The sequence below is a fragment of the Trachemys scripta genome, chromosome 1, assembly GCF_013100865.1.
Source record: "Trachemys scripta elegans isolate TJP31775 chromosome 1, CAS_Tse_1.0, whole genome shotgun sequence".
Classification (NCBI taxonomy): Eukaryota; Metazoa; Chordata; order Testudines; family Emydidae; genus Trachemys; species Trachemys scripta.
In genome coordinates this window covers 330135938-330151037 of record NC_048298.1, presented here as the reverse complement: position 1 = coordinate 330151037, position 15100 = coordinate 330135938, and the positions used below count along the sequence as shown (strand labels likewise).

The window sequence follows — 15100 nt, the reverse complement described above, 5'->3', positions numbered from 1 at the left end:
AAACCTAAAGGAACTTTAGTATTCCTTATATATAGGTGGAGTAGCACGAGATAGGGTTGTCAACTTTATACTCGCACAAATCCGAACACCCTTGCTCCACCCACCCTGCCCCTTCTCCAAGGTCCCGCCCCTGCTCACTCCACACACACACCCCTGTCCCTCGCTCTCCCCACCCTCACTCACTCATTTTCACCAGGCTGGCTCAGGGGGTTGGGGTGCAGGGGGGTGTGAGGGCTCCGGCTGGGGGTGCAGGCTCTGGGTTGGGGCTGGGGATAAGAGGTTTGGGTTGCAGGAGCGGGCTCCAGGCTGGGACCGAGGGATTCGGAAGGCGGGAGGGGAATCAGGGCTGGGGCAGGGGGCTGGGGTGTGGGAGGAGGAGGGGGAGGTGAGGGCTCCAGCTGGAGGTGCGGGCTCTGGGGTGTGGCTGGGGATGAGGGGTTTGGGTTGCAGGAGGGGGGGTCCGGGCTGGGGCAGTGTGTGTGTGGGAGGGGGGTTAGGGCTGGGGTGTGTGTGGGAGGCTCCGGGAGGGAGTTTGGGTGAAGGATGGGACTACAGGCTGGGGCAGGAGGTTGGGGTATGGGAGGGGATTTGGGATGTGGGGTCCCAGTGGCACTTACCGCAGCTCCCAGGAAGCAGCCTCCAGGTCCCTGCAGCCCCTAGGCGCATGGGTGGCCAGGGATGCTCTGTGTGCTGCCCTCACACCTGCAGGTGCCACCCCTGCAGCTCCTAGTGGTCGTGGTTCCCAGCCAATGGGAGCTGCAGAGCCAGCACTCGGGACGCGGGCAGCGCGCGGAGTCTCCCTGGCTGCCCATTCTCCTAGGGGACCCAGGAAGCTGGCGGCCGCTTCCAGGAGCCATGCGGAGCCAAGGCAGGCAGGGAGCCTGCCTTAGCCCCAAACCCCCGCTATGCTGCCAACCAGACTTTTAACAGCCCAGTTGGCGGTGCTGACCAGAGTCGCCAATGTCCCTTTTCAACCAGGCATTCCATTCGAAACCCGGACGCCTGGCAACCCTCGTTCCAGCTCCCTCTCACGCTCTCTCTGGCCTTGTCTTCATTACTAAAAAAGTTGTGTTTTTACCTCAAGCTAACTAACATGCCTGAGCTATTCTGAAGTAAAAATACAGAGAAGACCAGGCACTTCAGCTTTACTGTGAGGTAACTAGGTGATGTCAATCACAAATAAGGGGCTAAGGCTGCCTTGTCTTCACTGTGTTTTTACCCCTGTGTTAGCTACCCACATAAAAAACACACAGTTTTAGTTGTGAAGGCAAGGCTTGTGATGGGAAGGGTTTCTTACATAGCATCTCACTCTCTCTCTCTCTCTCTGCACTGTCCCATTCTGCTTAGAGGATCGTTCCCACAAAAAGATAAAAGGGCCTGACTTTCAGAAGTGTCAAGTACCCCAATTCCAATTGAAGGCAGTGGGACCTGTAGGCCTTGACGCTGCACTGCCTGGCGCCTTGTGTTTCTATTTACCTTTGTACCAAGTCAGTGTAAAATATTACCCAATCCAAATGGTATTTGGCAGTCATGGTAGCTTGCCCCAAAGACTAAACTCAACTGTAATTTGAAGATCTGCACTAATCTGCAGTGAGTGGCATTTCATCAATAGTGCCAACCCCAACTGTTCAAAAATCATGAATCAGGCTCGCCAAAAATCATGAGATTGGCTTTAAAATCATGAGATTACGTAAAAATAATAGACTTGGTGTTCTTTTTATTTGCCTTCTGCTTTTTGAGCCTTTAGAATGCACTGGGGGTCCCATTTTGAAGTTTTATCCACAGCCACTAGGGCTAGAAACTTACTTTTTCTTTAAGAATGAAAGCTGAAACCATAACATAGCCACTTGACTCCAGGAGCTGGGGCTTTAAGGAAAACATTAATTATCATGAGACTCATGACAATATCATGAGAGTTGGCAACACTGTTTCATTTTGGTATGAAAAGCAGTCAGAGATTTGGAGAATACCTCTGCGCCTGCCTCCCCATTTCCCCTTTTATTCTATTCCTAAGAACAGGGGTTTGCCCTGGTGCGTTGGGCCAAAATATCCCTCCCCACAGTTGAGACACGGGCTGAGCTCAGTTTAGTAAGAGTGAGACAGGGAAAAGCACAAACAAACTGAGACGGAGAAAAATCTCCACAGGAGGAAATAAGTGTGAAAAACTGATTGTGGCAGAGAGAGAAACTGATTAACATGCGGACAAGATCTTCTAAAAATGCAGCATGAAGGAGAGTGAAGAAAAGGCACATTAACCCATAGGCCAATGGCCAGTCCCATGTTATTTATTACACTGAGGCTAAGCCTTCCAGATGGGATGCAGTGGCAGGCACCAGGCAGGGTTTTGGCATGCTGGGAAGCAGGGTAGGTTGGGACCCATTGCACCTTTCCCCTGTTGAGATTCCTTTTGTACAATAACCTGTGCTCCCAGTGCCACCCACTTTACCTCAGACCATGAGATAAGTGTGAGCCTCATTTTATACCCAGTCCTGGGTCAGATCTTGAGCTGGTATAAATCAGCATATCTCCATTAACTAAAACAGGACAATGCCAATTTACTCCAGCTGGAGAACTGGCTGGTTGTGTCTCACCAGAGGCCAATGCTGTCTCATTCCTGCCATGGTGCAGGATACATAAGAACGGCCATACTGGGTCAGACCAAAGGTCCATCTAGCACAGTAGCCTGTCTTCTGACAGTGGCCAATGCCAGGTGCCCCAGAGGGAATGAACAGAACAGATAATCATCAAGTGATCCATCCCCTGTCGCCCATTCCCAGCTTCTGGCAAACAACCCATAACTATCCATAATTATGGCTAACCCATAAGAGACTTCTTCCAACACAAATGATTTTATGAAAGGTCAAAGATGGTGCCTGAGTCCATTTGTTCACTAATTGATGTCTTTACCCTCAGATTCAAATAACATTACAACTCAGGAATTGTGGTTGTCAATTTTTTTATTTTCCTGCTGCTTCTCTGCTGTGATACAATAGTTAAAAACAAGATCAACTTTGCTTCAGGCATGTACCATGTTTATTAACAGCAAAAACATATTATCTAGGGTAAGCTCAAGAGCAATTTACAGGATAAATAAGTGTTTCAAGTTATTCTTTTTTTAGAAAAAAACCCATGAATAAATTAATAACTTAAGTGATTAGTTGTCCACAGTGATTTGAAAAATTAATAACCAACTCAAACAGCGACACCACAAGACACACACTGTACATTTTGCCACTGATTATTTTTGTCCTTTCTGACTTCTACAAATGGAAAAAAATACCCCACAATCCTGGTTAAGAACAGTCACACACTTTGGAACACACAAAATATCACTGAGAATATGCTGCAGATTCAACAGCTTCAAAGCTGCCAGTCATACACGCCTCACAGCAGTTAAAAAAGCTATCCTAACGTAAATGGGTCCAGTTTAATTACCATTGACGTCAATGGGAGTCTGTTGAATTCAGTGGAAATTGGATTGGGCCTTACTGATTATTCAAAGGATCTGATCCTGAATTTACTCAAGTCAGTGTCAGAACTCCCATTAATTCCAATGGATGCAGGACCAAGTCCCTAGTTACATTCCCTATATTCATTGCTCTCCAGCCAGGAGCTCTTAATTGCTCATTAAAGTGGCAGACGTTTTCTTGTATGATATGACAGCAGAGCTTCAAAACTGTGTAAAAAGCCTTCTCCCACCACCTTTCTTCACCTGCACAATTTAGGATTAGCGCTTTTAACGGGTTTTATCCAGTAGGACATCCTGGTTCCAGGATGGAATTGTGACATTTGGTGTCGTAACATTAAGGTGCATCATCATCATGTAGTGGTCCAGTAATGTACAGACTACTGACAGCGCTTTGCATCTCCTGACATTAACTAATTAACCCTCACAACACCCTTTGAGATAGGGAAATATGTACTACTATCCTCATTTTACAAATGGGAAAGGAAATGAGATCCAGGCAGGATAAGTGACTCACCCAAAGCCACAGAGGGAGTCAGCAAAAGAGATGGGCTGAGAACTCATGACTTTTCTTAGTGCCTAGTCTTTGCTCAACCCTCTAGAGCAGTGGTTCTCAACCTGCGGCCCGTCAGCACAGAGCTGCGGCCCATGTGACATCCTCAGGGCCATATATGTAGTATTGGATGCAACCCACATAACACATTCTAGGCCGCATATGCTGCTCATAATGGTAGCTAGGTTGAGAACCACTGCTCTAGAGTGTAGCCCACACTCCAATTTGTTTGTGCACCCTACCGTCTAATGAGTGGCCATACAGAATAGAAAAGCCCTACTACCGCTAGTGAGTTGACAGAAAATCTAATTTTGCTCAAATGATAGAGCTGACAGTCCTGGGTTCTATCTGTTTGTGTTGCAACTGGTGATCCTGCCATCTGTATGCACGGGGGGAATAAATGTTACTATGGTGTCACATTGGGCTGGCTTGGAAAATATCTCACGACACTTTGGCAGCCCTACAAGCCTTAAATATTGGGTCTTTCCCATGTGAACCAGTGCTGTGGTGACCTTATCAACAATACATCCCAAAGAACTGTAGAGACGGACAAGAGGACAGGAGACCGAGGACAGACCAACAGAGGGAAGGATGCCACGGACGTGGCCATGGAAGAAATGATTTAATAAAACTGCAGCTCTCAAGCTGCAGGAATATCATTAACAGTCATAATATCAGTGCATAAATAACAGCATCTTAGTGCTTTTCAGCTCTGAGCCAAAGTACTTCAACTAAAATAGCGCAGGAGAGCCCTGAAAGGAAAAACTGCAGTGGAATTAAGGAAGTGGTTGATACAGGGACAAGAACTTGGGGCGCACTGGAACCTTCAGCCTTCAAATATACAAGCTCAAATTTACCTCGACCCTGTGACTTGAGGGTGGGTAGGTCAGAATTATCTCATCACCGCTATGGCTACCAATCAGCACTGGTCCTGTTTCATACATGTTATACTGAGGAGGCCTAATAAGGTACTGTATAGAAGCCAGGGCTGACTTTGGGCTGATTCTAAACAGAGCTCATACACACATATATTTAGTGGAGAATCTCCACTCCTTTCTGTCCCCTGGACAGAACAAAGCACGGTGGCTTGATTGTGAGGTATGTTAGTAGAAGCCTTATTGATCATGTTGGCATTGCTTGGGCACTCACACTGCAGAGACTAAAGTACTTTCCAGCATGTACCTGGTTCTCTATAAAACCTGGGTAGGATTCACTGGGGGGGGCCAACATTTTTTTTGGTTGTTCCAAAGGCCTGGCCAGGAATGTAGCTGGGATCTTTGCAGGACATTACTGTCTCTGCCCTCTTTCGGGGAATCCAGTCCAAATCCACCTTGGAACTGCACAATTTATCAGCCAAAAGTAACCACTACAATATGGAAGTAAAACTCACAACACCTGGGTCTGAACTTCATCGTCTTAGCTGATTAGCTACATCATAAGATGGGATACAACAGTGCGACACCATTGAAACAACATGTGAATTCCCCTTCTGCAGAAAATTCCCCAGTTCTCTCACTCCTGGGGCAGAAGGAATGCTCTAGAGATTTGGGAGTTTTCTCTGGCTTATTTTAAAGCACCCAAAACCCTTCACAGCAAGAGACGCTAACTAACACCTGGCTCTCACCATCTGGTTTCCATGTGCACTCAGAACTGGGGGAACCATTGTGTAACTGAACAGAGCTAATTGTGATCCCCACTTCCTGTCATCACATCCCGAAGTTGCCCACTCACAACATGTCACCTAATGATGCAACGGGCAATCAATAAATAATAATAATGTGCAGTTCCCCAGCACCATCTGTCTGTGCATCTCAGTGTACTTCACTGAGGCCAGTCAAGTCACCTTTTCCATTTTCCATGGCAGGCAATTGAAGCACAGCAAGAGTAAGGGTATGTCTACACTGCATTAAATACATCGCAGCATGGCTGCAGCTGGCCTGGGTGAGCTGACGCGGGCTTGTGGGGCTCCAGCAGTGGGGCTATCAATTTGCAGTGTAGACCTTCAGGTTTGGGCAGGAGCCTGGGTTGTGAGACCTCGCAAGTGGGTGAGAATCTCAGACCTCAGGCTCCAGCCCGAGCCTGGACGTCTACACTGCTATTTTTAGCCCAGCAGCCGGAGACTGAGTCAGCTGACTGGGGCTTGAGACTCGGTGCTGTAGGTTTTTTTATCACAGTGTAGACAGACCCTCAGGGTACGTCCACACTACCCGCCGGATCGGCGGGTAGCGAGCAATCTATTGGGGATCGATTTATCGCGTGTAGTGTAGACGTGATAAATCGATCCCCAATCGCTCTCCCGTCGACTGCTCAACTCCAGCAGTGCGAGAGGCGGAAGCAAAGTCGACGGGGGAGCCGCGGCCGTTGATCCCGCGCCACGAGGATGCAAAGTAAGTAATCTTGATTCGATCTAAGATACGTCGACTTCAGCTATGCTATTCTCATAGCTGAAGTTGCGTATCTTAGATCGATCCCCTCTCTCCCCCCAGTGTAGACCAGGCCTATGAGACTTGCTCAAGGCCACAGTGAATGGCTGGCTCAGCTGAGACGAAAAGCCAGGTCTCCTGACTCCCAGTCCCTGCTCGTCTTGCTGATACAGACATAATAAAGCGATGTCAGGAGGTGGCACCACGTTTGTTATTGTGGGGCGACTCCCCTTGTGCCAGGTCTGGGCTTGGGGCTTCTCCTCCCTCAGAGTTGACTGCTGGGAGGGTGGAAAGGCTCCTCTGCATCTCAGCGGCTTGGGAGGAATTGCACGGACTCTGGCCTCTTTCCTCACAGGAGACTGGGCAGAGGGAGAAGAGCCCCTCTCGGCTCGGAGCGAAGCTCTGGCACCACACGCCGAGTCTCAGCCGTGTTGTCTCCTCACAGACAAAAGGGGACACAGAAACGGGATCACCCGGAACGTTACACCATTCCCATGCAGATACCAGGGCGGCTGTTTATCCCTATTCCAAAGCACCTCTAAGAATCTGCGCCTCAGTGCTACACTGTCTGTTGGTGAGGGCTCCTTGCCCGCCACCTCTGGGCTTTTACCAAGTGGGCTCTTGCTGACAGCTGGCATTCTGTGGGACCAGCTCACCTGAACTTCATGGGATAAGGCCCCACAGCTGGATGGGGCTCAACTTGCAGGATGCCAAGCAAGTTCCGCTCCGCATTGAAATCAATGGAGCTGAAGGTGCTCCGCCCTTTGCAGAATCAGGGCCTGTGTTTTTAAAGGGCTTTAACTCATTAGCAATCCTCACCACATCCCTGTGAGTCAGATCTGTTTTGCTGACCCCTTATTATTCCTGGGGGAAACTCAGGCAGAGGGGTTCCCAAAGGAAGGAGTTAAGTGTCAGGACCAGGACAGACCTAATATCCAGTTCTACTCTCAGACCATTAGGACTTGCTCCTCCTCTTACATAATTCCCCAGAGAGATAGGCCAGGGAACCCTTCACATGGCTGGTGTCCATAACTAAGCAGTGTTCTAAATTCATCCGGCTTGATTTAAATCACCCCAGCCGACAGCAACCACACAGTACAGGGCGAGAGCTTGGCTCTGTCTGTGAATCGTGCCACTCTTTCCCTGTACAATACACACACTCCTTTTCTTTCTCCTACTTCAGCGCAAGCCTAATTCTAGAACCCAAAGCAATTTATAGCAGCAGGCAATTCATTTCCCACCCAACACGAACATCAACCCTAAACAAATCAGCTACAGGCAGCTAATGCATTTCCAAGGGTGTGGATAGCTCATAGCTGGTAACTTGCAAGAAGTGATACATGCTTTCGGATACATGCGCCCTTAAAAAATATCTGCTGAGCACGGTATGGCTGAGGGTTTTGTGCCATGATCTTGTTATACCTTAACAATAAAAAAACGGCACAGCGCTTGACAAAAATTCAACCTCTCTTCATCACCACACACCCATTTTTTTTAAGGTGGGATGACAAAGGCGGGAGGCCTTGGCATGAGAATCAGGCCGAACCTTTCACTGGCATTTAAGATTAATTATTTTCAAGGCATTACACTCCCTAAAATACCCAGATCTAACCAAGAAGCCACTCTTCTTTTGCTTGTCCCACTGCAGATGGGACGCACTAGACTAATTCCCTCAGGGCGAAGTCATTGATGCCCAGGCATTTAAAGCTGTTAGTTTTCAGGCTGGGTTAAGCAGAAATGCTGCACAAACATTGACCAAGGATTGAACAACCAGGAGTGAGTTCTTTTGTCACAGCAGCTACCTAGATCAGGTCAACATACTTAGGCCCCTCAATGTACCTTTCTTTGAAGGCAGAGCACCATAATGCACAGAGGCTGCAGGTTATTATTGAGTATGCACTGACTATGTGCACTGTGCTGTGTAACAGACATGTGAGGAACACGCCACCTTCCTGAACAACGTGAAAGGGAGAACATAATGAGTGCTCACCAGTGAGCAGAGCAGGAGATGCACCCAGCAGTTTCAGGAGGTCTGTAACTGCCTTCAAAGTAAAGCAGAACACACACACGTATGTACTAAAAATTTACTTGGACAGGGTGGGAAACTTTGATCACCAACTCCAAATCTTGTTCCCAGTCACAACAGTAGAGATGTTTGCATTTGACTGAATGTTCTAGTGTGGAATTAAAGCAATCACGTGCACAATGGTACTGCCACACAGAACAGCTCATCTGCTATTGTATCTGATGTGCCACTGACATCAGTCATAAAATGCCCAGGCTGCTCCTGTTTCAACTCCCTGGCTTTCAAGATCTACAGCAGCATCCTAATAGTACGTGGCCATTTGGCAAGTTCAACTTCTCTCCAGCCTGGTAGATGTGAAGAGAAAATGAATTTCCGATCATGCATCTTCTGGTGAATTCCCAAAGCTCTGAGTATACGTGCATGCAGGCTACAAGTCACACAGGCAGGGAGCCTGTCCTAAACTGTGGGGTGGTACTGCTGTGTGCTGTTAAAATAGCAGTTGTGATGCACACCAGAGGTGGCTGCATTCCACTGGTGGGTGAAATGAACCTAAAGGGTTAATAAATTAAAGGGACGTTGTAAGGCCAATAATCATATCTTGTTAAAAAAAGAGTCTTTTCTGTGTTAATGATAATATTTTAGAGCATTAAAATTGAAAGAATTTTTAAAAAGTTGTTTGTTTCCCAATGCGTATGCCATTTTTGTTGTTACATTTTGCAAATCCCTTCAACTGGGCGAGTGAGAATAGCTGAATCAGTTTTGCTTTTGTTTCCATTTATTTCCACTTCCTGGGTCTCAAGAAGTACCACAGTGCTGCAATGTTTAGACTACAAGGGTTGCCAATATCCTGTTAATGGGATTTATCGAATTTAATGGGAATCTTTACACTGACTTCTGTGGTCTTTGGACCAGGCCCACTGAGCTCTACGATGAAAGGGGCTATAGAAACACAATGTATCATGCTCTTCTTGTATTGTCTCACTGCAAAAAGATTAAGACGCTGTATGCAGGACATAGTAGCTTGCTGGCAACAAAGCACTCACAGACCTATGAAAAACACAGATCTATGCTGGCCCCACCTATTAGTTTTTTCCTGCAACACCACTGTGATTAGTATTTTTTTATTTGGACCATTATGACACCTGCTTTATTTTTCCTGTAAAATACCATCATGGCAGCCTTGCAAAATTTCCTTATAGCTTCTTCATGATCATCAGCCTTTTGCATGGTCAAGGGTAGGAGAGTAGAAGATGTGCCTGGGCTGGTAAAATTTCTGGACAGTTTTGCAAGGCAGCATAATGGTCTCAAAGAGCAGCATCCTACAATGGGATCCATTAGGGTCATGCAGTGCTCATTGCAGGATGAGGGGAGGGGCAGATCTGGAAGAGCTGTTAATGCCCAAACAATAATAATTAGCAATAATTATTTTCTTGCGTAGGGGCAGGAACTCAGGGTACGGGGGGGTGCTGCAGCACCCCCAGGTTTTACACCGGGCTCCGCTCCCGGCCCCACACTTGGGGTCCTGGCTGCCAGCTCCGGGGCTCCTCTCCTGTCCCCGTGCCCGCCCCCAGCCTCGGCCCCCTTACCCCTGTCTGGGTCCCCCCTCTTGGGGAGACATGGCCCTGCTCCTGGTCTCAGCTCTGGAGGGTGGGGGGTCAGACAGGGGTAAGGGGGCTGGCTTTCAGCACCCCACTATTAAAAGTGTTCCAGTGCCACTGGTTTCTTGTTGATGCTGAAGGAACTTTATTTAAAAACTGAAAAAGAACAAACTCCTTGGCAAAGCTGCGCTCCCCACTCAAAGTGAAATGCACCCCAAAACAGAAAGCCCAGACAAAGCCCTGCGCCTCACTGAAGGCCTTCATCTGGGTCCTCTGCCCTGGATTGCATGTCTTAAGGCACCTGATGGGCCCGATTCTCCTATTGCTTACACTGGACTATAACCAGGAGTAGCTCCACTGATGTCAATGGTTTGAGTTGTATGAGCCCCCTCTCAGTGTGTAAACATGGCTCAGTATTTTAACTCTCCTTCTGAGGCATTCCTCATAGCGAACACGTGGACTGGGCTTACACGCCTGGAGCCAAACATCCCTGCCCTTCGGAACCAGGAGGCGAGGCTAGACCTCAATTTCACAGCAGGGCCCTGTCCCAAAATCGGCCTTAGGCGGGACACAGGCCTCATGCTGGCCCGCTGCGCAGGGGTAAATTCCACCCAGACAGCTACCATGAAGCCCTTGGATGGAACGGCTCCTGAGATGAAGCTCGCTGACTGTTGAACATTGGGAGAGAGCTTGACACTGTTTGTCACCCGTTCTGGAGCAGATACTAAATGTGAATAAGTCAGTCCAGGCTCAGGGAGAATTAATTAATGTCTGCTAAAAGGCACCAGATGGTCAGTCCTGGAGACAGACATTCTCTATGGATGCACGGGCCAGGCACGGTTTACCGCCATCCTGCCCTGCCAATAGACCTCAGCCCTATCCTGGGGACCAGAGGGTGTTCAGCCTTCGTATGTATTGTTCTGATACCGTGGGTGCACCTGAAAGCCCCATAGCACCAGGTGATACATTTTATTCGGCCTAGTGGCTTTCAGAATGATGCTTCTAGGATTGCACCAGGAGTTATACAATTAAGGCAAATGCCTGTGTAATGAAGGCATTGGAAAAATGTGACCGGCGTCATTTATAGTGTCAGCCTGGGCTATGTTATTTGTGGTGTGCTCTTGTACGTTTCATTCTGTGTCTTTTAATAATCGGGCGTTGGGTTTGTTTTTAATTGGCATTCCAATTTGAAAGTGTTTGCAAATGTCATGGTACGACTGTGCATTTGTAATACAGTGGCCCTGTGTGTGCGCGTGTGTGTGTTATCATGTCTCCCTCTCATAGCTAGCCCCAAGGCCGGCTCTAGGATTTTTGCCACCCCAAGCAAAAACAATTTTGGCCGCCCCCACCCCCGTTTTTTTCTTACCCCACCCCTGGCCCCGCCTCAACTCCGCCCCTTCCCCAAATCCCCAGCCCTGCCTCCTCCCCCCAGGCTCTCAAGCCTAGGAGGGAGGGAGGGAGAGGGAGAAGCAGCGGTGCGCCGCAGCCGCTCGGGATCTCCCCCTCCCTCCCGGGTTTGAGAGCCTGGGAGGGAGGACGAGCAGCGGTGCGTGAGCGGCAGCAGTCGAGGTGAGTTAGGGCGGCCGGGGCACATTTTTAGGGGCGACATGGCCCACGCCAGAATGCCGCCCCTAAAAATGTGCTGCCCCAAGCACCAGCTTGTTTTGCTGGTGCCTAGAGCCGGCCCTGGCTAGCCCCAGTGACTACAGCAGCCAGTTACTTACTACTAATGGAGAAACTCCTGTCGCTCAAGTGGTAGGGACCTGTGGTTTTGTTGCTGGCAGTTCTGCATTCTATCCCCTGCTGATGATGGCAATGTCTGTATGTGGCTTTAGTTCAGCACACATGCACCTTGGCAGTCATACGAGCATGAGGCTGCAAGGAAATGCACAGCTCTCACTTGTAAACATGACGTGTGCATGATTTTATAGAGGAGCATTGGCCGTCCATCACGATCGCTGCCTCACAGGCATGCTGTTTGTGTATGCACCGGAGCAGTGCTGGCTACAGTCAAAGAACTGGGATTGGCACCACTACGACTTTAGAACCAGCCTTGCAATGTCCACTACTCTACTGCTTTTGCGTCAGTGCAACACAATATATGTGATGTTATCTTGACAATCCCCCCCACATGTTACTCAGCCAGAGTTAGCACATTCAATGGGCATTGGGTGCCTAACAGAGCTGGTTGGGAATTTTCCATCGGAATGGTTTTCTGATGGAAAATGCCTATTTTGCAAAATCACAATTTGTTTTCTGTGGGAAAATTTCAATTTTGCCAAAAAATTTCAATTTTCCATTCGGAAAAATTAAAATGTCACTTCCCCGGCTGTGGGCCTGGAAGGCTTCTGCTGTTTCGCTTTCTGCCTGTGGGGAGAAAGTGAAAATGACAAGAGCCTTCCCTGGTGGGCAGCTGGGAAGCCAAAAAATGCCACTTTCTGTTCTCCCCCTGACTTCCTGAAAATCCCTTCCTGTGAAAATGTCATTTTGGACTTTTGATCCCAATTCAGGACAATTATAAAAACAAAAAATGAACTTTTTCATGGGAATGGATTTCCATTTTCTGGCCAGCTGTAGTGCCTAACTCGTTTAGGCCCATTTGAAAATCTCATCCTTTGTCATCCATCCCTGTTGCCAATGGGAGGGGGGAGTAGGGGCCGAATAGACACTCTGAGTTCTTTAATCATTGCGTTTATTATCTTAACCTCTTGGTTTATCCTTCTGTTCACTCTTAGCTTACAGAATGCTGTTTGTCCAAATCAGTGCTTAGCATCTTTCTAGCATTCTGTTTGGCAATCAGACCATTGCATGTCGATCATTGTTCCTCCATATTGTTACGGGGTCATGGATTGTTATCCATGCGTTTACAGATTATTATCTGGGCAATAGGTTCTCCCTTCTCACTCCTCTCAGAGGGGCAAGGGCTTAGAAGAAGATGAACCCAAAGTGCCGGATGAGTCAAGACCCTGGACCTCACTGCCCTATGTATACTAGGTGCTCGTTGTTCATTTCAGTTGAGGATTGTTAATTTCATCAACACCAATTGCTACTGTAGTGTTGACCCAGTGTTGAGGCACCGCACTGTGCAAACCACCAGACTGAGGCAACCAGAGATGGGGGAAGAAGGCACAGGGCCCAATGCACAATTGTTCCCTACAGCACGTTCCTCACTGCTTTAGGTTACTCAAGTGATGGGACTGCCTTGGCTCCTCGTGGGAGACTATTCCCCAGCTGAAGATCTCACCAGTAGCCTACATTTCTTTCACTCAACTCCACTGCATTACACCTAGCTCTCCCTCCTTGGGCCTCTAAACAATTCCACTCCTTCCTTGGTACAGTATCTACGCCCTCCAGATCCTTGTTGACAGTCCCATATCCCATTCCTCTTACTCATCATTAAGCCATACAAGTCACACATGGGCCTAATTCTCCACTCGGACTCAGGGGAGCCTTTTCCTGCTCCCATTGCAATCAATGGCGAAGCTTTCGCTGACTTCAACGGCAGCAGAATTGTCTCCCAATGGGGCTGCAAATGCTGCCGCCCTGGGCAGAAGTTGACCCTCAGGGCCAGATCCAGAGCCTATTGAAGTCAGTGAAAGGATTCCCATTGAGTTCAAGCCTCTAGTCCTTTAATTCTGCTTTCACAAGCTGATCCTGCCTTTCACAAGCCTTTCATTTTGGGGACTTTAGAACCCCCCACCCTCCCACATCAACACCCATTTAAAAAGAAGAGGCACCTCAGTAAATCTTGCTGTTTGATACATTATGTGTGTGCTGTGGGGGAGGAGAGGTCAGCCCTGGAGGTCTAAGGTCGTCTCAACCAGTCGGTCAGTCTGGGCGTTTTGCAAGCTACAGAATGGCCACAGGTATTGGCACACAAGCCATGCTGCCTGATGGAGAAGCGCCCCCTGCAGGTTACAAACGCATGTCGGTCATTATTGACAGGCGATTTGATAATAAAACAAGTACATATTAGACCTGGCGGTTGCCCATTGTTTTTGAAGAGGTTGAAAAGGTCAGGACCACCCAATGGTATGGAACGGGAAACTGTGTCCTGTAAAAGACGCCACCAAACCAGTATACATTCGGCACAGTTCAGGTGTACAGTACGGAAGAAGACTGAGAAAGATACTACAGTGTTAGCAGGTACAAGGTGGCTTTAATAACAGCTGTAAGCAAAAGACATGCTGGGCATTTGTGACCCCAGTATTGCTAAGTTTGAAGTTCCTGAACAGTATAGCCAGCAGCTAAAGTAATAGCACAAACCCAGCCACTGCAAGTACTTGGTCTTTGTCACTGGCAAACAGTATCTGCCAAGTCTTCCCCTGAAATTAAGTTTCTTTAAAAAAAAAAAAAGACCCAAACAACAGTACTGTAGAAATGCAACCCCAAAGTGAGCTCGCATACCCAGGGGAACCCCAGCCTGGGAAAACCCGTTGGACATTTGCCTGTCTGGATGGCTGTCCCCATCTGCCCCGTCCATTACTGCTTCATGCTCTTAATGGGCTCTGCTGATTGCCGGACGTCAGTCCACTCCTGCATGGTGTTCTGCAGGGCTTGTGTCTTCTCTTTGTCAACCTGCACATAATCGACCTTCTCGTCTGAGGCGACTGACGATGTGGAGGGCTGGGTACAGGGGAGAAGAACACAGTGACGTAGTGATAGTACATCTACCTACTCTGCTGGCCTCACCTCTGTCCTCTCGTACAATCTCACCCCTCATACTGCACGAGCCTTCTCTACAGCTCTTGCTATCTGGAACCACCTGCCTATATCTCAGCCTTGGTAGCTCTTCATTTATGTGACTTACAAATCCTTGCTTTAGATCCCTCTGATTTCTTAATGAGGCCTTCATCAAAAAACTCCTATTGACTTAACAGGCTTTGGAGCAGGCCCAAAGTGAGAGCCTGGTCTGAAAGAAGAGTGTAAAATGGCACCCTGGGTTTCCGTGTTTATTGTCTCTCAGTGACTCTGTGTCGAATGTGCTCAGTTTACAAGCAAAACAATATTGCTTTCTAACTGCCAGCGCTGCAA

The 15100-nt window shown here is 48.2% G+C and overlaps 1 protein-coding gene across 1 annotated transcript in view; it reads right to left on the bottom strand.

Moving 5' to 3' along the window:
* Positions 1-11682: 11682 nt before the first annotated feature.
* Positions 11683-15100, bottom strand: part of GAB2 (GRB2 associated binding protein 2) — a 200097-nt gene continuing 196679 nt past the window's right edge. The window contains exon 10 of the mRNA XM_034759085.1: positions 11683-14692. Within this exon, the coding sequence (XP_034614976.1) occupies positions 14549-14692 (144 nt within the window). The 3' untranslated portion in view covers positions 11683-14548. The remainder of the gene's footprint in view (positions 14693-15100) is intronic.